The sequence below is a fragment of the Gopherus flavomarginatus genome, chromosome 1, assembly GCF_025201925.1.
Source record: "Gopherus flavomarginatus isolate rGopFla2 chromosome 1, rGopFla2.mat.asm, whole genome shotgun sequence".
Classification (NCBI taxonomy): Eukaryota; Metazoa; Chordata; order Testudines; family Testudinidae; genus Gopherus; species Gopherus flavomarginatus.
In genome coordinates, this window is record NC_066617.1 from 29,070,710 (window position 1) to 29,095,384 (window position 24,675).

The following is a 24,675-nucleotide window of genomic DNA, read 5'->3' on the forward strand; positions in this document are numbered from 1 at the left end:
CTATCAGCTTTATACTGATACCTCTTTTCTTTCTCTCAGGAAAGACCATTTTGTTTCTTCCCATTTTTTTCAGATCAGGAGATCATTTCAATAATAAATGCATTTTTAAAATTTGGTAGCTTATGAGTTTACTTCATTATCTTCAGTCATATTTATCCCATTCTGCTACTTTAAATATATTAATGACAACATTTCAAAGCATAGTTGTCTAAACTTAAGCGTCCTAAGTAGCCTGATTTTTTCAGTTGCTGGACACCCAGAATTACCCATGTAGACAATGGGAGATGAGGGAACTCTGCCATTACTGATCCAGACAAACTGAAAATAGATCCAGAGAATGAGTAACTCTTATCTGATTGAAAGTTGATTATGCTATTTCTGTAAAAATAATTGTAAACAAATCTAAACCCTAAATAAGTAGTTAAAAAAGAGACTATAGCGCATTAATCTGTCCTCCTAGGCTAAATTAGTAGAGGGCAGATTCTCTACCCTGCCCATTTTTCTCATTGTGCCTTGGACAGGCTCCAGAAGACTCTTGCAGCCCTCTTAACCTCAGCAGTGGCGCAGTTTAATTTACAACTGTGGTGAAACAGGCATATTGGGGCTCCACTTCACATCCCCCCTTCCTTCACTTATACCTGGGATGGTAGGCAACTGGTCAAGCTGACTCTGCCCTCTTTGCATGAGAACCATCTGCTAGCATTCTACATATACTCCCTCCAGCCATTCTGAGGCCACTTTGTGCCACTTCCACCATGCACAGTGGCCGTAATGAACTGGAGAATCTGAGCCTTAAAACTTTCAGCTATTTTCTGCATGTAAAGGCCCCATATACCATAGTCTCTTGCTGTTTTATCTTTCTGAGCCTGTTTTTTTTCCCTCCTCCCCCACCTATTGTTGCATTTTGATGTGCTAGATCTGGAGATGGTACAGATTCTTTTGGATGCCATGTGAGTTCCTTGGGTCTGGAAGAATGTTTTTTATATTATTTTTGGCTCCTCTGTGTGCCAAGTCCCCTGTGGTAAATATAGAGGAGAACCCAGCTGTGCCTCAGTTTCCTGCATCTGTAATAATAGTGCTCTGCCCTTGCACGGAGAATTGCACCCACCCTTTTCTGAAAACATAAGAATGGCTATACTGGGTCAGACCAATGGTCCATCTAGCTCAGCATCCTGTCTTCCAGCAAAGCCTGTGCCTGATGCTTCAAAGGCAATGACCAGAATAGGGCAATTTATTGAGTGATCCATCCCATCATTTAGTCCCAACTTTTGGCAGTCAGAGGTTTAGACACTCACAGCATGGGATTGTGTCCCTAACCATCTTGACTAATAGCCATTGATGTACCTATCCTGATGAACTTACCTATTGTTTTAACCCAATTATACTTTTGGCCTTCAAAACATCCTCTGGCAATGAGTTTCACAGGTTGACTGCATTGTGTGGAGAAATATTTCCTTATGTTTGTTTTAAACCTACTCCTTGTTAATTTCATTGGGTGACCCCTGGTTCTTGTGTTATGTGAATGCATAAATAACACTTCCCTATTTACCTCCTGCACACCATTCATAATTTTATAGACCTCTATTATACTCCCCCTTAGTAATCTCTTTTCCAGGCTGAACAGTCCTAGTCCTTTTAGTCTCTCCTCATACGGCAGCTGTTCTGCACCCCCAATCATTTCTGTTGCCCAGGGGCATGCACCAAGTGAGGGGAAGCAGGGGTACTGGCCTTCCCAATCAGCAGGGGCACAAAACTCTTATGGGTCTGACAGAGAGAGCACCACCAGCCCTGGGGGCACAGCCAGTTCCTCCAGCTGCAGGTGAGGGGAGCACAGAAAGTGCCCATCCAAAAGCGGCCAAACTTTTATTCTTGTGTAACCCTGTTCCTCTCTGTAACCTAATTCTTGTGCATCTTTTTTGAGATGGGGGTGACCAGAACTTCATCAAGTATATAAGCTGGGGGTGTACCAGGGATTTATATAGTGGTGTTCAAATATTTTGTTTCATTATCTATCCCTTCCCTAATGATTCCTAATGTTCTGTTTTTGAGTGCCACTGGACATTGAGCAGATATTTTTAGAGACTCATGCACGATGACTCCAAGATCTTTCTTGAGTGGTAACAGCAAATTCAGATCCACCATTCTGTATGTAGATTTAGGGTTATATTTGCCAATGCGCATTACTTTGCATTTGTCAACACTGAATTTCTTCTGCCATTTTGTTGCCCAGTCACCCAGTTTAGTGAGCTCCTTTTTTAATTATTTGCAGCCAGCTCTGGATTTAACTATTTTGCACAGCCATAGTTTTACTTTTATATTTGAGGGCACAGTTCCAGTCAGGCCAATGGGGCTGCATGTGAGGGAGGCAAATTCTGCACCTGCCATGCCACAGGCTTGCAGTTGGGGGGGGGAGGCACTGCCCATGATTTTGATGCATATTGTCTGCTAACTTTGGCACTTGGCCTGAGGCTGAGGGAGCTCTGATCGTCAGTGGATAGCATCCAGCACCCACCCCTTGCAGAGCCTGCAGCTAACTGGAAAGAGGAATTGATTCTCCCTACAGCTCCCATAGAGCCCCAATCCTACCCACCTGCCTCCCATTGACATCAATGGCAGCAGGCAGGCAATAGGTTTGTCATGTGTATGGTTTTTGACTGGAACCCCAGTCAAAAAGGGACCCTGATGGCTCCAGTCAGCACAGCTCTGGGCCATTAAAAGTCCAGTTGGCAGTGCAGGCACGTTCCCTACATGGCTCAGCACGACATCCAGGAAGCTGCTGGCATCTCCCTTTGGCTCCTAGGTGGAGGGATGGCCGGGGGGGCTCTGCTCACTGTCCCCGCCCCCAACTCAGCTGCTCCCATTGGCCAGGAACAAGAACATTGGCCAATGGGAGCTGAGGGAGTAGTGACTGCAGGCACTGGCAGCGCAAAGAGCCACGTGGTCACACCTCCACTTAGGAGGCAGAGCTTCCTGGGAGCCGCCAGAGGTAAGCACCAGCCGGTGCCTGCACCCACTTCCTGACCCCCAATCTCCTGCCCCAACCAGCACCTCATCCCTGGCTCCATTCCAGAGCCCACACTCCCAGCCTCCTGCCCCCGCCTAGAGCCCCCCTCCCTCACCCTGAACCCATTTCTGCCACAACCTGGAGCCCTCACCCACCAGCCCAAAGCCCATACCCCTCCCACATGTCAACCTCCTGCCTCAGCCCAGAGCCCCCTCCTACACCCTAGCCCAGGAGTCGGCAACCTTTCAGAAGTGCTGTGCCAAGTCTTCCTTTATTCACTCTGATTTAAGGTTTCACGTGCCAGTCATACATTTCAACATTTTTAGAAGGTCTCTCTCTATAAGTCTATAATATATAACGAAACTATACTAGGTATGGAAAGTAAATAAGGTTTTTAAAATGTTTAAGAAGCTTCATTTAAAATTAAATTAAAATGCAGAGCCCCCCGGACAGGCGGCCAGGCCTGGGCAGTGTGAGTGCCACTGAAAATCAGCATGCATGCCACCTTTGGCACCCATGCCATAGGTTGCCTCCCCCTGTCCTAGCCCCACCCTAGAGGCCAAAGCCACAGCCAGAGTCCTCACCACAACACACAAACCCCGTACCCCAGCCTGATGAAGTGAGCGAGGGAGAGAAGGGGATGGAGTGAGTGTGGGTCGTGGCCTTGGAAAAGGGGCAGGGTGGGCCAGGACAAGGGTGTTCAATTTTCTGCAGCCAGAAAGTTGGCAGCCCAGCCAACCCGCAGTGCTTGAGGTGGACAGGCCTCGTGAGACGGTGACTCTGCAGCAGTACGAAGCAGGGCGCGGGCTGCTCCCTCCCAGCGCCAGGCTCTCAGCTCGGAGCCATGTCGCCCCAACACCGACGCACCAACCGCCTCGTTGGCTCGCGCCGCAAATCCAAGCCCTACAGCCGACACCACGGCGCGCGCATGCGCTTTCTTCTGCGGTAGGGATGACATCACGTGATCCTGAAGGGTGGGACAGAGCCCTGGGTACGTTACCGTCTCCCTCTTTCCTGCCACTTCTCGCGGGACTCGGAGCAGCTTCGGGATTTTCTGCTGCGCTGGGATGGCTGAGGGGGCGGGGCAGAGCCCTAGGCGCTCGGCGGTGTGTGAATAATTGGGGTCCGCCCCTGCCGTAGCGGTAAGTGGCCTGGTTCGGCCTAGGCGGGCCGGGACAGCCGGCCTGGCCTCTGTTGCCCGCTCCCGACGCCGGCGTGTGAGGGGCCCCAGCTCGTGGCAGGCTGAGTGGGCGGCAGGGGGCCTAGTAAGGAGAGGGGCTGCTTTTGGGGGCCAGGTGCCATGGCAACGCTAACGGCGTGCGGGGCGTAGGCGAATGCGGCGGGCGGGCTGAGGAGCCCCCCAGACTCCCTAGGGCGCAGGGGTCCAGCCTGTGGGTGGTGGCTAACTACAGACTCATTAACTCAGTCCTGCAGGTGACAAAAACATGGCAGCCATTAATGTTGGAAGGATACAAGTCACTAGAGACACAGATCGCTGTGACATCCCTTACTATGTAGCTGAATTTGTAGAAAGAGAAGTTGGAACTGACCTTAATTGTCTAAGGAAACTTGGCAAACTTATAGAGGAGCTATCGGAAAATAAAAAGCAATTAGAGGAACAGGTAAGCATTCTGTTAATTATTTCTCAACTCCTTGAAACATTAAAAATGTACCACGAATTGCATGCATCTAATTACATCAGCACATTTTGGTAACATCCTACACAATGTCAGCTAAGCTGCCCTTTTCTGATTTTCTGTTATGCTTTACTATGCACGGAAATCTGTAAAAGATCACATTTGTTTAATCATGGAAAGAGGGGTCTTAGTACTTTTATGTCAGATGTATTACTCCTTCCTAAATACAGGTACTTACAGTTTCATCAGAAGTCCCCAGAAGAATTCAGAATGCCTTAAAGAATGCAGAAGATTCTAAGAATTCTCTTAATCAGCTCCTGCAGGAAGAAACTGTTTTATTTGATTCAATTAATAGCCACCTATTGACAGCCCAGCCATGGATGGAGGATCTTGGTGTACTGATTAGTCAAATAGAAGAGGTTGAACGACACCTTGCTTATCTAAAATGGATTTCACAAATAGAAGAGTTAAGGTAAAATAGGCCCACCTGGACTTCTAAGTATCTTTTTCCTGCAGTCTTGTTTAGGGCTTAGGTGGTAATAAATAAATTTGAGACATTTTTGGAGCTGTAAATCTATATTTTTAAATGCAAACAGTTATAACCCTTGTTAATTCACCTACTGACGAAAAATTCATACCTAATTTTGATCTACCATTGCTTTCATTTGCAACTAAATTTGGTGATTTACTATATTTTGGATATGAGGATAAAAGGAATCGTAGTTTACCATCTAATCTGAAAGATGCACCTCTAATGAAGTATTTGTCAGTGTAAATATAAATCCTGTATCTTTGCTATCTATTTTTAACACATAACTTTATAGAGTCTAAGAATACTGAAAGAAGGTGTTTGAGCAGAAAAAGATGTATTTGCATTATGTAGATTGACATCTCTTTATCATTTTAGTGAGAATAAAATGTTTATCTGAAAAGTTATTTAAATGAGTTGCACTGCAGATTTGAATACAGTTTCTCATCGAGCTATCCTCTTGTTCTTCAGTGGTGCACCCTCAACATGGGTAGCAAGAGGCATGGATCAGAAATCTAGGTGTCTCAGGTAGCAATGCACAGCACTAACTGCAAGGTCACCTAGCTGTCAACCTGGAAAATATTTTACATGTTAAAACAAAGAAAAACAACCAAAAAAAATTATCCCAAATTGCTTTTTTCATTTCCATTATACAGTAAGACAAGTAAACAACAATGAACTATCAAAACTGCCTCAGTGCATTCTAGTCATGATTTTGCTTTATATATTTTATAGTGATAATATTCAGCAGTATCTCATGACCAACAATGTGCCAGAGGCAGCTACTATTCTGACATCCATGGCAGAATTGGATATTAAGCTTCAGGAGTCGTCTTGTTCTCATCTTCTTACTTTTGTGAGGTCTACTGTTAAATTCTGGCATAAAATTCTTAAGGACAAACTGTCAAGGTAGGAAATGCATCATAGTTCTTTCATCTTTGCATTGTATTGTTGATTCATGTTGATGTGTATATTTTGTATTACAGTGATTTTGAAGAAATATTAACTCACCTTCATTGGCCATTTGTTGGGCCACCACAGTGTCAGGTTTTTGGCCTTGCTGCACCGGCTAATGTTCCAGAAATATACAATAATTTGGAGACTCTGTTTTCTCAGCTTCTGAAATTGCAAACATCGTATCCTTTTTCAATTAATGTCTTATAGTCACAGGGAATTTCAGTAAGAATAATGAACAAACTTAAGAGATCACACTCCAAAGAAGAAAGGTGTGATAGTCATCCAGTGTACTGATTATTTTAAATCATTGTTAAACTAGACATTTCTCTTGAAGTAGGTTTGCGGGTTTAGTATTTCTCGTTTTATTAAAAGAAAAAAAATAACATAGTGCCCAATTAACAGTACCAGAAATTGAAGTTCTTTGCCAATAGAAAAAGTGTAGCTTTGGCAGCAGCAATGCTGTGCCAACCACGATTCTAGTGGACTCGCATCTGGGGAAGTGAGAAAGATAGTTTAACCTTCATGGTATTCAGTCCTTGGACCCTCTGGCAAGATTAGCGACAAAGGTGAAAATTGTGGTGATACATTTACCTGTTCCCTGGAACTGGACTGAGACCACTAATATTTTTCACATAAGCCATTGAGCATCCTTCAGATGGTAAAAACAGCTTTTGATCTCTGCCAGTTTGGGTCACATACAAATCAGAGACCAAGAAGCTCTTGTTTTGTATTACTAATCGTCTGAGTTTCTGCTTCTCTGTTTCAGTATCATAATGAAAAGTCTGTGTGTGTCTATGGGAGAATAGGACAACCCACATTTGTCTTGGTAATCCTGAATAAAGGTGATTTTTTTTTGTAAACCAAATTGACTGCCTGCTGCTATCACAAACAGTCATAATCAGCCTGTTACATTAAACACAGGTTTAATGTTGAACTATTCTAAATATAGAAACATTTTTCATTGCAGGTTTTTGATAATTTTATAGTATGTGTAGTGACTGCAGTAAAGAAAGGGACTATAGAAATGGAATGTAACATTTCTTAGATGTCTCAAATTATGATGTTGAGAGAACTCAGTATTTCTATAACAATGATATGCCCATAAAATATTTGACCTTTGACTCTTAAACCTTAGAGATGAATTACTAACTAAACCAAAACAACTGCCAGAGAAGTATTCTCTACCTCCGTCACCATCTATTATCCTTCCAATGCAAATCATGCTGAACCCTCTTCAGAAAAGATTCAAGTATCATTTCACTGGGAATAGACAAACTAATGTTTTAAGCAAGGTATGGGGAAAGCATTTCTTGATTTACTTTTTAACTGCAGTACTTAACAAAAAAACTCCCAGCCCTTTTAGTATAAAACATACATTGCTGTAGTAAAGTTGTGGCCCAAATATTGCTCTTTGCATGGAGGACCATGGGCTTGTATGTGTATGGAGGTGAAAAAACACTTGAAGACCCTTCACAAGTCCTACCCCCTGCTTGGCAAAGTGCTGCAGTGCAGTGATTTCTTGGCAGTGGGATATTCCTCTGTTGCACCTGCCAGATCACTTTGTTGGGGTGGCACTGAAGCCGGTCCTATTGTAGCCTTGGGTGGACTCCATAGTCTGAGAAGGATGGGTTCATTTCTCTTCGTCCCCATGGAAAACCCCTTTTTACCAGTCCTGGCTATTTAAGTTTGGGTGGTACAAGTGTTAGACTCTGCATTAAAATAGGCTCTTGGTTTAAAATCTAACTGACAATGGCTTGGGACTATAATTAGTTTTCTGTTTTAATTTTAAATTAAAACAAAAAACTTGCATTAAATTGCAGATGTGTAAATCCTCCCCTTCCCCCCAAACTTCGAAACATGTGCGTGTGCATTAAATGCCCTCGAAGTTTGGTAGCTTTCATCGGGGGTTAAAATACAGGTGCATTTTTATAAGACTATTTCCTTTTTCTTCTTGTTCCAATACAACTGCGCCAGAGACTGAAAAGCTGATATTTAGCATGTATATAAACTGCTTGTAGTAACAATGTTTTAAGGTTAATCTGTGTGGTCGCATGTAACATTTTTGGGTAAACTGTAAATAAATTTCACCTTGGCATTAGTTCCCAGATTATTTCACTGGTGGTCTGTGAAGGGCTAGTTTGCATTTTTTTTTCAATAACTTCTACAGAGTTTTCATTACTTCTGCTGGAAGGTAGGAGGAGCCACCAGCCTAGCTGTTTCCAGTAGGGGTGGATGCTACATAAAAGGATGATGAGAGCAACTAGCTTCTCAGTAGTGTGTCCTTTCCCTATCAGCCAGAAGAGGCATATGCAGTGGAGAGGGAGAGAAGACAGTGGGCGTGGTGAGAGAGCAGTATTTGTCGGAAAGAGAGTAATAGAGCTAATGGAAGGGGAAATAAATGAAGAACAAAAGTAGGCAGCTTCTTTCCTTTTTTCAGAAAAGACTGATCATTTAATGCATTAGAGATAGTACAAGTACACAAATGGTTCTCTGATGTTAATTTGCCATGTAAATTGCTTAGTTGCCGTAGGGATGTTATGTGATCATAAATAGAGAGAAGGTCCATGATTTAAAAAAAATATATATATTTTTTTGAGGACTTTTGACCTACTGGGACAGAAAAGACAATGCTTTCAATTTAAAGCATGCACATGTCCTCTATTTTTACTCCCTTCCCACCCAAAGCCAAAACCTCTACCCTGGTTTTAAGTGATGCTGCTGTTGTAAAATAAACTGCTCTAAATTGCAAAATCCAATTTAAAGTTGGCATTCATTAACTCTCCCTTCACCCCTCCCCCCAAATGCTTTTTCTGGTCATGCTTTGTAATCTTGCTACACTTATAAATAGTTTATAAAGAGTTAACAGTGTTGAATAGATGTTAGAAGCATGTTACAGACATGAGTAGAATGTGTTATGGGTGGTTATAACAGTTGATAAACCATTTATTGAGACATCTAGTACAGTGGTCTCCAAACTTTTTTGATCGCGCACCCCTACCAGTAAAAAATTTTTGAGCACGCACCCCCAATATATCTCTTTATTTATTTATAAATAATATACATGTACTAATATATTATGTACATTATAAAACATATACAAAAATATAAATTAAAAAAGGATGAGAGATGAAATAAACAATATTTAAAAAAAATTATTAACGGTACAAAAAACCTTTCTGTCAAAAAAAAAATATTTTTAGTGAGCAATGTGATTGAATATGCTTCTTTATTTCTGAAGATCTTGGTTTAACATTTATTAGAAGATCTGGATTAGGATTAGGATGCAGGAGGGTGCTCAGGGTGGGGTGCAGGGTCTGGGAGGGAGTTAGGGTGCAGGAGGGCGCTCAGGGTGAAGGTGCGGGAGGAGGCTCAGGGCTGGGGCAGGCAAAAGTGCAGAGCACTTACCTGGGGCAGCTCCTGTTTGGTGCAGGGGTGTGCAGGTGGCTCTGCGCAGCACAGCACTGCCTCATGGCTACAATTCTGGGAGGTGCCCCCCCCCCCCCCGCCCTCCCGGGACAGGCAGGGCCACCTGGAACTCAGGGGCTTTAGGGGCTGCAGGGCCCTGTGCTAAGGGGGCCCTGGGGCTCTGGTCTGCAGCTTTAAAGCCCTTTTCAGAATGTGGTGCTGCAAGCACAGGCTGGATGGCTCAGGAGGAGCAGGGGTAGCTGTGCAGCCAGTGGCTAGAGAGAAGCGACGCTTTCCTCTTTAAAGCACTACTTCTCTCCAGCTGGCTTTGAAGGGGAGAGGGCCGCTTCTTTCCAGCCACTGGCTGCAGGGCTGTCCCTGCACCTCCATGGGCTGGAGGACTCAGGGCTGCATTCCAAAAGGGGCTTTAGAGCTGCAGGCCAGGGTCCTGGGGCCCCCTTAGCCCAGGGCCTTGCAGCCCCTAAAGCCCCAGCATTCCGGGTGGCCCTGCCTGGCCGGGAGGGGCAGCTTTCCTGCTTGCTCCCTCCTTCCCTCCCTCCTCTGGCTGCCCTTTTTTTTCTCTCTTCCTCTCTGGCAGTGCTCTTTCTGCCACGCTGCCCTTTTTCTCCGGTGGTGCTCCTCCCGCTGCGCCCCCCAGTGGATCATCTTGCGCACCCCACTTTGGAGACCACTGATTTAGTAACTTAACTATTTTTAAAATGTACCCTTAATATAAAGTGTGATGATCTTTCTGACTTGTCAGTAGTTATGTCCTTTTATGTTACATATTTGTTTGTAGTGGGTATTGTAGGTGAAATCTATACTCCTGTTCATATATCAGTTGTGTTTTGGGTGGCGTTAACTTTAATGTTCTGAGTGTTTTGCTTTTTTCTTTATTTTGTACAAGCCTGAATGGTACCTAACCCAGGTACTCATGTGGATTGGAAATCACGCAAAATTCCTTGATGATAAAATCCAGCCAATATTGGACAAGACAGGCTCTTCAGTCAATGCAAGGGTAAGCAAATATGTTGCAATAACTCCTCACTTAAACAACGTTAACTGAGTTGACGTTGTTTTGTTATGTTGCTGATCTATTAGAGACCATAGTTGTTTAAAGTTGCGCAATAGTCCCTTATAATGTTGTTTGGCAGCCGCCTGCTTTGTCCACTGCTTGCAGGAAGAGCAGCTGTTGGAGCTAGCTGGTGGAAGCTTGGAACCAGGGTTGGCCGGCAGTTCCCCTAAGTTCCCAGTGCGGCAATTGCCGGGCAGTTCAGGTGTCTCTCCCCCCAGTGCTATGTGCTGCTCCTGCCCTCTGCCTTGGAGCTGCTCCCAGGAGCCTCCTGCTTGCTGTGCAGCTTCTGTATCCCATCTCCACAGAGCAGGAGGGACATAACAGGACTCAGGATAAGGGAGCTTGCTGGCAGCAGTTGCTGTCTCAACTTGCTGATCTGCTTAAAAAGGCAGTGTACTTAGGGTGGGGTCAGCATACGTAAAGGGGCAATGCACCTGTGTGTGTGTGAGAGAGAGAGAGAGAGAGAGAGATGCATGCACGCACCCCTGGCACTTTGGAAAGCGGAGGGAGTGGTGGCGCTCCAGTGGGATAGCGTGGGTTTCTGCAGGGAATGTTTGCAGCCACTGCCATGTGTCTCCTCCCTCCATTCATGCTGCCTTGTTAATGTAGCTTCACACTCTACAACATGTTAACCCTTGAGGACTCAGCTGAGTGCTATCATTCAGCAGCAAGGCAATCCCTGGGAAATATCCCACCTTCTTCCATCCTCTGATTCCACCACCTCAACCAAGCTTCACAATCATCATTGCTATGTACAGTATTAAACTGTTTGTTTAAAACTTATAGTGTGTGTGTTTGTGTGTGTGTGTGTATAATATGTCTTTTGTCTGGTGAAAAACATTTCCCTGGAACCTAACCCTGCCCTTATTTACATTAATTCTTATGGGGAAATTGGAATCGCTTAACATTGTTTTGCTTAAAGTAGCATTTTTTAGGAACATAACTACAACATTAAGTAAGGAGTTGCTGTATGTGCAATGATAATACAGCCAGATTCTAGCTGTGGTGTAAGTAAACACAACTTCATTAACCTTACTGAATTTGTAATAGGGCTGAAGTTAGTTCAGAAAGAGTTTTAAAAATGCATAAATATTAACAATTTTAACTTGCAGTTTCTATCTACTTTGGTGACTTTTGTTTTTTTCTTGAAGCTTGAATTTTCCCGTGCTCTGGTAATGCTGATTTTGGAGAAGTTGGCTGCTGATATCCCTTGCCTATTGTATGATGATAATCTCTTTTGTCATCTCGTGGATGAGGTGCTTCTATTTGAAAGAGAGCTATATGCTACTCATGGATATCTCAGCAGCTTTCCCAGTTGCATGCATATTCTGTCAGAAGAAACCTGTTTTCAAAGGTGGCTAACTGTGGAAAGAAAATGTAAGATTTAATACGATTGGTTTTGTTTAAATTTTTTTTGAAGGCCTAATCATGTAATACTTTAATCTACAAATAGTTCCATTAAGTTAGGATGTCACATGAATAAGGAATATTAGATCAGGCCCCTAATTTTTATACAAGACTGTCCTGTTTAGTTTTAAAACAACATTTGCTAATGCTACCATAATTGGTATGCTTGTTGGATTGTGGGGATTTATTCCTCAGATAAATTGTCCATATTCTCTGTGTATGTGCCTGGGTGAAGGTGGGTTTTTAAATTGCTGGGATAAGTTAGGAAAGAAAAATATAGCAGAAAGAAAAAGAGGTTACTGATTTTTACGGAGAAGAGTAACAGGGAAAATAGAGACAGAAGTACAGGGGAGCAAGTAAAGGACACTATAGGGAGAAAGAGACACACCAAGGTCTATTATAGGGGAAGAGAAAGTGGAGTGAGTGAAAGAAGCTACAAGAAAAGCAAGAGAAATGCAGGCTTGAATGCAGAAAAGGACGTGAGTCCCTGGGAAAATAACTGCAATACACAAAGCTTGAGTTGGCACATATATAATGAATAGGGAAAAATAGATGCCGTAGTGTGTATGGTAGGCAGGGATCGTCTAAACTAGAAAGGGAGATACTGACCAGAGGTGGTTTGTGTTCAGCCCTGCCCCTTTTTGCTGAGATAGGAGCCTAAGTCTGAGCTACAGGGAGTCTTCTCATAGAGTCTAGGACTGGAAGGGACCTTGAGAGGTCATCGAGTCCAGTCCCCTGCCCTCATGGCAGGACCAAATACTGTCTAGACCATCCCTAATAGACATTTATCTAACCTACTCTTAAATATCTCCAGAGATGGAGATTCCACAACTTCCCTAGGCAATCTATTCCAGTGTTTAACTACCCTGACAGTTAGGAACTTTTTCCTAATGTCCAACCTAAATCTCCCTTTCTGCAGTTTAAGCCCATTGCTTCTTGTTCTATCATTGGAGGCTAAGGTGAACAAGTTTTCTCCCTCCTCTTGATGACACCCTTTTAGATACCTGGAAACTGCTATCATGTCCCCTCTCAGTCTTCTCTTTTCCAAACTAAACAAACCCAATTCCTTCAGCCTTCCTTCATAGGTCATGTTCTCAAGACCTTTAATCATTCTTATTGCTCTTCTCTGGACCCTCTCCAATATCTCCACATCTTTCTTGAAATGCGGTGCCCAGAACTGGACACAATACTCCAGTTGAGGCCTAACCAGCGCAGAGTAAAGCGGAAGAATGACTTCTCGTGTCTTGTTTACAACACACCTGTTAATGCATCCCAGAATCATGTTTGCTTTTTTTGCAACAGTATCACACTGTTGACTCATATTAAGTTTGTGGTCTACTATGACCCCTAGATCTTTCTGCCATACGCCTTCCTAGACAGTCTCTTCCCATTCTGTATGTGTGAAACTGATTGTTCCTTCCTAGGTGGAGCACTTTGCATTTATCTGTATTGAACTTCATCCTGTTTACCTCAGACCATTTCTCCAATTTGTCCAGATCATTTTGAATTTTGACCCTGTCCTCCAAAGCAGCTGCAATCCCTCCCAGTTTGGTATCGTCCGCAAACTTAATAAGCGTACTTTCTATGCCAACATCTAAATCGTTGATGAAGATATTGAACAGAGCCGGTCCCAAAACAGACCCCTGCGGAACCCCACTTGTTATACCTTTCCAGCAGGATTGGGAGCCATTAATAACTACTCTCTGAGTACAGTTATCCAGCTAGTTATGCACCCACCTTATAGTAGCCCCATCTAAATTGTACTTTCCTAGTTTATCTATAAGAATATCATGCGAGACCGTATCAAATGGCTTACTAAAGTCTAGGTATATCACATCCATCGCTTCTCCCTTATCCACAAGGCTCGTTATCCTATCAAAGAATGTTATCAGATTAGTTTGACACGATTTGTTCTTTACAAATCCATGCTGGCTATTCCCTATCACCTTACCACCTTCCAAGTGTTTGCAGATGATTTCTTTAATTACCTGCTCCATTATCTTCCCTGGCACAGAAGTTAAACTAACTGGTCTGTAGTTTCCTGGGTTGTTTTTATTTCCCTTTTTATAGATGGGCACTATATTTGCCCCCTTCCAGTCTTCTGGAATCTCCCCCGTTTCCCATGATTTCCCAAAGATAATAGCTAGAGGCTCAGATATCTCCTCTATTAACTCCTTGAGTATTCTAGGATGCATTTCATCAGGTCCTGGTGACTTGCAGGCATCTAACTTTTCTAAGTGATTTTTTACTTGCTCTTTTTTAATTTTATCTTCTAAACCTACCCTCTTCCCGTAAGCATTCACTACACTAGACATTCCTTCAGACTTCTCAGTGAAGACCGAAACAAAGAAGTCATTAAGCATCTCTGCCATTTCCAAGTCTCCCGTTACTGTTTCCCCCCTCCTCACTGAGCAGTGGGCCTACCCTGTCCTTGGTCTTCCTCTTGCTTCTAATGTATTGATAAATACATACAGTCTTCTGTTTCTGCTTGTGATTCACAGCCAGGAAATCTCTTTCGAGTTTGGTATCTTAGGCTGTTTTAGCAAGAAACTGGGAAGGAAGGACCACCTCCCTTATAACGTTTAGCCCAGTGACAAGGGTACTCACCTGGGATGTGGTAGACTCCTGGTTCAAGTCCTCCTTATGAGCGATGGGATATTCTAATGTTGGGAATTTCTCAATTTCCTGATGAAGCTATTGCACTGTGGCTAAATATTTAGAGAGTCATGGCAAGGAGTAGATACTCTTTCTCCCATATCCTGAGTGGATGTGCTAATCACAAGGCTATAGAGTCACTCATGCTTACACAGATGTGCATGCATACACACTCTCCCCCTGCTCCAATGACTCTTTAAATATTCCACAGTGTAACAGCTTCAGTAGGAGAGATTGACGAATTCCCCACGTCAGAATATCTTATAACTCAATGGTTAGAGTCCTCACCTGAGAACTGGCAGATCCCAGTTCAGATCTGTTCTTCCCTGCAGGTGGAGGGGGGAATTGAACTGGGGGTCTCCCAAATGTACCCTAACCAGTGGGCCAAAAGTTATTTTGGAGGCTTGTCTTGCCTCCCCCTCCCCCCATTCTCTTGTGTAAACGTTTGAGGTCCCAATCCAATAAGTATGCTCAGAAGTTGCCTACCATATTGGGCCACTCAGGCAAGTTAGACAGGAGAAAAACCGGGGAAAAGAGGTTATGAATCGCTCTAGGGCTAATGTGGGAGATTAGCAGCAGCACACATGCACAGAAGCAGAACTTTTACTTAAAAAACATAGGCGCCTAGTGAGGTTAGGTGCTGTGATAGATCCAGGCCAGTTGGGAACAGCAGAGTAGCAGACAGGAGATATACTGGCCACTGGATAAGCAGTTTTCTGTTCCCTGAGTGACCAGAGCAGGGGCTGCTCCAGGCTAATGAGAATACTTGACTCCAATTAACCTGCTAAGAGTCAGGTGAGACCGTTAAGCGCCTGACTCTCTAAGGCCCTTTTGTTGCTATAAAAGGGCTCAGTCCAGTCAGGCCATGGGGAGCCAGAGGAGAGGAAGTGTGTGCGACGAACTAGGAGCAAGAAGCACACAAGAAGCTGAGAGTGAGTAGTCATACTGCTGGAGGACTAAGTACAAGTGTTATCAGACATCGGGAGGAAGGTCTGGTGGTGAGGACAAAGAAGGTGTTGGGAGGAGGCCATGGGGAAGTAGCCCAGGGAGTTGTAGCTGTCACGCAACTGTTCCAGGAGGCACTCTAGACAGCTGAAGTCCACAGGGCCCTGAGCTGGAACCCAGAGTAGAGGGTGGGCCCAGGTTCCCCCCAAACCTCCCAACTCCTGATTAAACACAGGAATTGACCTGGACTGTGGCTTCTACCAGAAGGGAAGGTCTCTGTACTGATTCCCGAACCACAGGGTGAATCTATAAGGCGAGCAAATCTGCCAATAAGCGCAGGACCCACGAAGGTAGAGGAGGAACTTTGTCACAGTGCCTACAGAGTTTCAATGGGAGTTTTGTGGATCCCATTGGTCCCAAATCTGGGACTTAGGCACCTAACACCTTTCGTGCGTTCAGGCTGTAGTAAATAAAGCTGATTGAATATTGTTCAGTGAATGTATTATTTGACTTCAAGGGTATTAGTCAAATATCTGTTATTGCAAAAGAATATTTGTACAGCTTTATCTCTTTTATCTCATAAAGGGCTATTATGTTATTTGACAGACAGGTGAAATTCATTGGCAGATATATTTGTGTAGTAGGCTACATTTAAAAAGATAGTTGAGTGAAAATGTTAAATGCAGTACCTAAAGGTTTTTTCCATTAAATTGCATGGGTTTGGCTTTGGAGTATTTGACCACACAATGCTTTTCAGCTTGTTTTGTAGATTTAATCCTCAGGATAGTAGATGTTAGTAAATTTTCAAGTAGTGATGGTGATGATAGTGTCTAGGTGTTATATTGTAAAAAATAAGAACAGCTGAAATAGGCTATGAATTTTCTGACTCTTTTTTGGATAAAGGAAAAATACACCTGTACAGGGTTGATAAGTACTTCAAAAATTATGATTAGTGATGATGTTCAATAAGCTATTTTTATATTGCTCTAACATACTTCATCTTAACTGAAGCAATTGATGTTTTAATTTGCAAATTTAAGAACTGTATTTTAGTCAGTGTTACTTTTTATTAAATCTTATATTTTAGGATTTTTAAGGTATTTTAATTTAAAAATGATAGTCTATTAGAAGACATTTTAAATATGTAAACCCCAAAGCAAGTTTAAGAAATATATGCATATTTAAATTATTAAACATTTTTGTGTACCTGTCAGTTGCTCTTCAAAAGATGGACTCTATACTTTCATCTGAAGCTGCTTGGGTATCGCAATATAAAGATATCACTGATGTAGATGAAATGAAAGTCCCAGACTGTGCTGAAACTTTTACAACCCTGTTACAGGTTATCACAGGTAATGATAAAATTTGTGACACTTCTTAAGATGAATTCTCCTGAATAATTCAATAAGAAACTATACATTAAAGTCAGTGGTTATGGAATCAAGTATCAGAGGGGTAGCCGTGTTAGTCTGGATCTGTAAAAGCAGCAAAGAGTCCTGTGACGCCTTATAGACTAACAGACTTTTTGGAGCATGAGCTTTCGTGGGTTAATACAGGACTCTTTTTGCTGCTTTTATAGTGGTTATGGAGTCATCAAAGGAGTAAGAAGTAGAAATGTTGTTTGGTTTGCATTTTAACATATAAATGGAATACTTTTGTTTCTTTTCCCTTTGAACTTTAATGAATAATTCTAGAGAAATGATCAAACTTTTTTATATTTGTACTAATTTCTACAGAGATACACCTGATGATTACCATTAGAAATTCGTTTAAATTTGAAAGAAAATAAATTGAATTCATATTTGTTGTTTATGTGTAAAAATTAAATTAAAAAAAAAAAGTCCTGTTACCCCTTTTGAGGAATTCACCCAGGGAATGGCTGAGTGACCAACAATGAATTCCTGAAAACTTAGATACTAACTTTAGCCTTTCTACATGGTGAGTAAGAGCAGATGAACATCAAGATGATTTTTATTTGAGTACTAAATGTGTACATGTCACATCCAGTGATGAGCTGCTAAAATCTTAACAATCGGTTCCCTATAAGAAGTTCTGATTTAAGAGATGTGCCACAGTATGTATTTTTTATATCAATGGAGTTACCATACGTCCGTATTTTCCCGGGAGGAATTTTTAAAATTTAAAAATTCCGCTCGGACAGCGATTTAAGAACCAAAAAGCCTGACATGTCCAGGAAAATACGGATGTATGTTAACCCTACCTAAAGTTCTTTTCTTTTTAAAAAAGATGGGCCTGAACTGGAAATGAGCTCCGTTTCACATGTATGGGTCCCCGCCACTCCATTGAGATGTCCTAGGGTGACCAGATGTCCCAATTTTATAGGGACAGTCTCGATTTTGGGGTCTTTTTCTTATATAGGCTCCTATTAACCCCCGCACCCCCATCCCGATTTTTCACACTTGCTGTCCTGGTCACCCTAGGGTGTGCACATGTGTGGGTCCCAGCTGCTCCCTGCCCCCCCACATTGAAGCAGATGTGCAGGGTTACTGCCCTGAGAACTGCAGGGCACCAGTGGACATGGGGCTGGCTGCAGACAGGGGTGTGGGGCAGAGCTAGCTGGAGGCAGGGAGCGTGACATGGGCTGGCTGTGGGCAGGGGGTGCAGGTACTCACACGGGGAGAGCGGCTGGGAGCAGCAGGACACAGCCCAGACCCAGCAGAGCAGCCAGGAACCCACCAGGTAGCAGCAGCTGCAACAGGGCCAGAGGTCCAAGGAGCAGCAGCCACAACAGGGCCAGGAGGCAGCCCACATGGCTCCCGCAGTGCAGTGCCTCCCCCCCCCCCCCCCGGCGTCCGGGAGGAGGAATTACACGCTTCCCGGCCAGAGCCCATCAAAGCTTCCCTCGCAGGCAAGCCAGTTAACAAGTGGTTCTAAAATCGCTTCAAAATTTAACAACTGGTCCCAGCTCAGCCCTGGTCACATCTTGTCGGAAGATTTCTGAGGTCCACCTAGTGTTACCAGACTGTTTTTCAAGTTTGCTTTCAGGAAAAAAAATTAAAATCAAATGCTGTAGTGAAATCAGTAAAACCACCATTTATTTAGGCCCCAGTCCTGCAGAGATTTACATGTGTGCTTAACTTTATGCACTGTAAGTAGTCCCATTGACTTCAATGGGACTACTTTCAAGGTGTAAAATTAGGCATGCATGTAAGTCTTTGCAGGAGTGTGGCCTTAATTGCAAGGCAACCACAATACTTAACTTTTAAAAAAGTTTCTGTTTTTATTTACTCTGGAAAATTTAAAATTTTTACAATTCTCTCTCCAGACAGGTATAAGAATCTTCCTACAGCATCTAGAAAACTACAGTTCTTGGAGTTACAAAAAGACTTGGTTGATGACTTCAGAATCCGGTTAACTCAAGTTATGAAGGAAGAGACTAGAGCTTCTTTAGCCTTCCGTTATTGTGCCATTCTTAATGCTGTTAACTACATAGCAACAGTATTAGCAGACTGGGCTGACAATGTTGTGAGTAATTATTCTTTTACATAAAGAAATAAACTAGCTTTTCATGTGGTGCTCAACTTAAAACCCTTCATTCATCTCAGTATCTTAAGATGCAGAATTAATCATGAGTTCTGAAAAACAGAACCAGAAGTAAATTCTAATTCAGTGAAAGATGTTTAATTTAAGGATAAATTACTACTTATAATTTAAACGATGCTTAAATACTGCCATTCTTGTGCACTATATCAAAACACCTAAAGCAGATCAGTTTCCTGTAAACTGGCACTGCACCATGGCCATTCTGCAGCATCTTGTTACATGGGAGACCACCTATGGATCCTATTCTGTTTAACTCTTACATGAGTAGTCTGGTAGAAGTCAATGAGATTGCTCATGTGTAAGATTTGTAGGAGTGGTCACTTTCCCTGAAAACAGGGTGAATCTAGTAGGAGAAGGATTATTTCACCCATTATGTTTAGAGCGATACTTCTCTCTTACAGCCAACAGTTCTCTTCCTACTTGTAGCCTACCACCTGCAGAATGCTCCATTATCTGTAAAAAGAAAGCACCATTGTGTCACGCTAACCTTCACTAATTTTCTTGCCTCAGTCAGCTGAGGAAGCAGGACTCCCAGACTGTGCTATACTCAGCAAAGTAAAGTGTACCTAAAGCCTATAGTCAAGATGCTAAATTTCCAGGTCCGCCTATCTTTCTGGTTGATGATCCATCCATTGCTTCTAAATATATGAAGGTTCTAATTTTTAGGATTTTTTTCTGCTGAAGCATATTTGCTTGGTTTTTTTTTCTTGCTCTTAAGTATCTTTACCTAATGCCATAAGACATTACTTTCAGCACACATCTATGCACCTATAGTTGATAGTGAGTTAATGATCCTTCATGTAAAATTGAGAAGCCAGACACATCTGACAGCCAGGTCTGTGTGGATTTGGAGCAGCCATGAGAGTGTTCTTGTTTTACCTACCTACAAACCCTGATTCTCTATTGGAGTCTGCTAGTGGAGACCTGTGCAGAGCCCTATTAACTTCAGTGGGGCTCTCCATAGCCTCAGAGATTTGCGGTAATGTGTCTTAATTCAGAGTCTAAGCCCTTTTCTGTATATTTAATGAAGTTGAATACTTAATGAATACCTGTTAAAATAAATGATTAACTAAAAAACTGGAAATGTTGAAATTCAGTGCTTAATATGTTAGATCTAACATATATCTAGCTGCTATCACCATAATATGAACACTTCCATTTAATTTTCTCTCTTTATAAAATTTAATTCAGAAACTTATCTTTTTTAGTTAAGGAAACATTTATTAAAATTTAAATGCTATCCAAGTCTTAACCTGTAGTTTTTCTTAGTAGGTTAAAAATAGTATGTCTGTCAGACTTTGGAGAAATCAGAAAATTTGAGATTTTGGGGTAAAATTTTCAAAGCACCTAAGTCTCATTTTCAAAAGTGACTCAGGTAGTTAGAAGTCCAAAATTCCATTGAACTTCTGAGAATAGAATTTAGGAGCCTGTGTCACTTAGGCCAGAAAAAAATTTGACCCTTCAGCTTGTTTTTTTTTTTTATTTTTTTTTTAGTACTGTTGTGAAGTCAGATGAGATACAACAGCTTTCTATATCCATCACTGGGGTTAAAACACCATACTTCTATACTCGTTTGGGGACAAAAGAGTGACCAGATTTTTTTTTTAAATCTCTTTGAAAACAAATTGTTAGTTTATAAAAACCTTAGGGAAACACATGATCAGCTGAAGCTATGCATATTAAAGTACAAATAAAAAGTTATCATGGTAGAAACCTTTTTGCTCTAGTATTTATAACCAAATCTGTTTGTTTCTGTAGTTCTTCTTGGAGCTTCAGCAGGCTGCGCTGGAGGTTTGCGCAGACAGTAATGCTCTCAGTAAGCTACAGCTAGGACAACTAGCTTGTATGGAAAGCTCTGTCTTTGATGACATGATTAACCTCCTAGAACGCCTAAAACATGATATGTTGACCCGCCAAGTAGACCATGTCTTCAGGGAGGTCAAAGATGCTGCAAAGCTGTACAAAAAAGAGAGGCGAGTCTTTGTGTTAACGTCTTCTAACAATTTGTTATACAATTTTAAGACTTGGCAAAAAGCTATGTAAAAATCCATTTCTATGAATGAAATGAGATAAATGTAGTAAATTGGGAAGTGTTGTCTCTGGTATTTCTTCACAATTCCTTTTAAAAAAAATGTTTTTAACTAGATTGTACTTTTCTGAAGCACAGTCCTGCAAATAGCGGAGGCACACTGCAGCAGGACTCGCAGAAGAAATTCTTGCTGACTCTTATCTGACAATAATTGTTTCTTTGGGAATATTAACAATCAAGTGTGATAAGGCTTTAAGAGCTACCTCCATTTTCAAGAAGTCCTAATGTAACTATGAATACTTGCTTCTGGGTAAAACTGGTAGGCTGCTTTCTAAAATAAATGCTCTTTTCTGATTTATTTCTATGCATTTTTGGAGTGTTTTTTTTTTTTTTCTTCTCTGATTTCTGGTGTCCCATCTTGCATTCCTTTAACTAAAATATAGGCTTGATATTATTAGAATGATACCTGGTGTAGAGCAGAGGTTCTCAAACTGGAGGTTGTGACTCCTCAGGGAGTTGCGAGGTTATGTGGGGGGGTCATGAGCTGTCAGCCTGCACCCCAGACCCTGCTTTGCATCCAGCATTTAAAATGGTGTTGTATATTAAAAACTTTTTTTTATATATTTAAGGGGGGGGTCACACTCAGAGGCTTGCTATGTGAAAGGGGTCACCAGTATAAAAGTTTGAGAACCACTGGTGTAGAGTAATCCATAATGCGGACTGATCTTTTTTGGATATTTGAGAAAGTGGAGGGGTAGCCGAAACCTAAGAAAATTAAAAATGGATGAGATTGTGGACTTTTGAAAAAGATGAGCTTCATTGCTACTGCTTTCCTGTGAATAACTTTACTGTAACATCATGTTGTACATCTGTTTTTTCAGGTGGTTATCTTTGCCATCCCAGGCAGAGCAGGCAGTAATGTCCTTATCTAGTACAGCTTGCCCACTGTTGTTGACATTAAGAGATCGTTTGCTGCAGTTAGAGCAGCAGCTCTGTTACTCTCTGTTTAAAATCTTCTGGCAAATGCTTGCAGAGAAAGTGGATATGTTCATCTATCAGGAGGTAAGCATCTGCAGTTGTGAGATGTGCTGTGACAATGAAAGTGCAATTGACTTACCTAAATTAACGTATTGCATCTGTTTGCATACATATTTAGGTAATTCTGGCTAATCACTTCAATGAAGGAGGAGCAGCACAACTTCAGTTTGATATGACTAGGAATCTTTTCCCTTTATTTTCCCACTATTGCAAAAGGCCAGAAAATTATTTCAAACAGTAAGTAAGCCAATTTCTAAAGTATTAGTATTTCAGTAGCAAGTATCCAACTGATCATACCAAGTTCTTACATTTTGTATAAATCAGCATCTTTCATGGGTGCAGCTTGGATTAATTGGATGAGAAATCTGTTAAAATTATGGTGCTGAAAGTGGAAAGAATCTGTACCACTACATCAGGTATGATCCTGCAGTTCATACTTAAGCAAAGTTCCCATTGTCTCTGTCGTTCTTATAGGTTTGTTACATAGTCTTGCATTTGCACATTTAGGGAAAGTTGGATGGTTGGATGGTTAAGTTAGTTGGATGGTAAAGCATGCAAACAGCACAAGAAGCCATAGCAGGACAAACCACCAAAAAATGAGGACTAAGGGTGCAGTTCTGTGATTTCTACTGAGGCTATTTGTCCTACAAAATCAAATAGGATTTCAGCCAGAATAAAGAGTGCAGGAGTGGGTCCAGAAATGTTTAAGGATAAAGGTGACACATTGGTACTACAATGGAAGATGCTTTATTTGTTGAGGCTTTTGAAGTACTTCTCCAACATTAAGCTTCACACTCCCTTCATGTGTATTATCCCCATTTATAATGGGAAAGTGTAGGCACAGAAAAGTACAGTTACAGGGCATCGTATTGCTTTTTGATGACTTCTTCTGACAGGGAATGCATTCAGATTCCAGCAGTTGTTACCTATAGATCATACTGTATTCTTATTTAAGTATACTGAATGAGAAGGTAGTTCATCTTGCTTTCCTGCTTAACTTTTTACCAATGTTAAAATGTGAAAAAGTATTGGCTTTTATTACTTTACTCCATGGGGAAACTAAAGTTTAAAAAAACAAATGCAAGGACCTGGGTAACTGGAAGCACTCTGTATCCGAAATGGTTATACTCAAATTTGTCTCACTGAAAACAATAAAGACATTAAGGTGGATGTTTACTATATACCTTGAAAGCTGTGGCTGCTTTCTCTCTTCAGCTATCCAAAAAGGGGAGGTTATTCTTAGTATTTTATTAATGGGATAAAAAAAAAACCAGACTGAATATGCTGTGTCCTGGCATGAAGTTGAAATGGGCACTCTTCATTTCAGGCAGTAAAGTGTGTGTATTTTTTCCTTATAGCATAAAAGAAGCCTGCATTATCTTGAATCTAAATGTTGGCTCTGCCCTCCTTTTGAAAGATGCACTACATTCAGCCTCAGAAAACGGAACCATCTTGGATCCAAACCAGCCCTCTGCCACAGCAGTGTTACATGAACTTGGAGTTTACAAATTAGCTCAACAGGATGTTGAGATTTTACTTAATTTGAGAACAAATTGGCCTAATATAGGAAAATAAATAAAGATCTTCAAGGAAAATGGTTAGAACTAAAATATCTGTTGTATAAAGCGAAGTCAAGCTATTACATTAGTATACTTTTATTGTATATTAGTTCTTAAACACAAACAAGCCACTAGTACATCTTTGTAAAATACTGACTTGATCTAGCCTTATGCCTTAATCTTTTTATAATTCAGATTATATGTTGTACATAGCCATTTTAAAACAGTTGAGATACTGAACTGGTTTCTAAGCTGGTATAGTTTAGTGAAATCTGTTTTAATCACGATTATCTAACTTTGCCTGTTTTGTAATACCTCCTACCCAGAGGCATGTAGAGCACAGCAGGCTCAGACCTAGAGTGGAGAATGTAGTCCTTGTTGAATAGTGAGTGATCTGTTTAGTTGATGATGGCTGTAAGCCGATAATGGTCATGCTGAAGAAACTTTTATGGTTTAGAGTAATATGGAGTAAACTCTGGGTATATATGGTACTGCATTCAGTGGTAAACATTCCAGTCAAATTGGTTGATTCTCATTTTGGTATATGGACAGTTATGTACCTAAATTTCCACACATGGGCATTTACATACTTTAATGTGTGTGCAGAGGGTGTTGAATGAGGTGAAAGCATGTTTCCATGTTCTGTTTTCTCTGATCATGCTAACTTTTAAAACTAAGTCCTGTTATGGAAACTTCAGAATTGTCTCTCCCTTGAATGTCCAAATCCTTTGTCCTCTTCAAAATGTTCTGAACAGCCCTTGCATACTTTGACTAGTAAACTTGTTTAAAATTGCCATCACAACTGATTCATTTATTGAAATATTATGTATTTCAAATTGCTTATGTTTGGAAATAATGGGTTTGTTGGAAA

General features: G+C 41.6%; 1 protein-coding gene across 2 annotated transcripts; it reads left to right on the forward strand.

Annotated features, from left to right (window-relative positions):
* The first annotated feature begins 4,014 nt into the window (after positions 1 to 4,014).
* On the forward strand, positions 4,015 to 24,606 carry RINT1 (RAD50 interactor 1). Of its 2 annotated transcripts, XM_050925589.1 has the most exons (14): positions 4,015 to 4,146; positions 4,431 to 4,626; positions 4,872 to 5,113; positions 5,906 to 6,079; positions 6,157 to 6,306; positions 7,263 to 7,419; positions 10,440 to 10,550; positions 11,759 to 11,984; positions 16,829 to 16,966; positions 18,901 to 19,100; positions 20,937 to 21,151; positions 22,089 to 22,269; positions 22,364 to 22,482; positions 23,604 to 24,606. In XM_050925589.1, the coding sequence occupies exons 2-14, from the start codon at positions 4,450 to 4,452 to the stop codon at positions 23,818 to 23,820; spliced, it is 2,307 nt and encodes a 768-aa protein (XP_050781546.1). In that variant the 5' UTR covers positions 4,015 to 4,146; positions 4,431 to 4,449; the 3' UTR covers positions 23,821 to 24,606. The 2 variants fall into 2 exon arrangements, with proteins under 2 accessions (XP_050781546.1, XP_050781553.1); XM_050925596.1 differs by lacking the exon at positions 4,015 to 4,146 and having other exon boundaries at positions 4,401 to 4,626.
* Positions 24,607 to 24,675: the final 69 nt, after the last annotated feature.

Bases quoted from the DNA above. Each gene is read 5' to 3' on its own strand.
- RINT1 (XM_050925589.1), top strand. From the start codon at position 4,450: ATGGCAGCCATTAATGTTGGAAGGATACAAGTCACTAGAGACACAGAT. The intron at 21,152-22,088 runs GCGAGTCTTTGT...CTGTTTTTTCAG, and splicing joins AAGCTGTACAAAAAAGAGAG to GTGGTTATCTTTGCCATCCC. The intron at 22,270-22,363 runs GTAAGCATCTGC...ATACATATTTAG, and splicing joins ATATGTTCATCTATCAGGAG to GTAATTCTGGCTAATCACTT.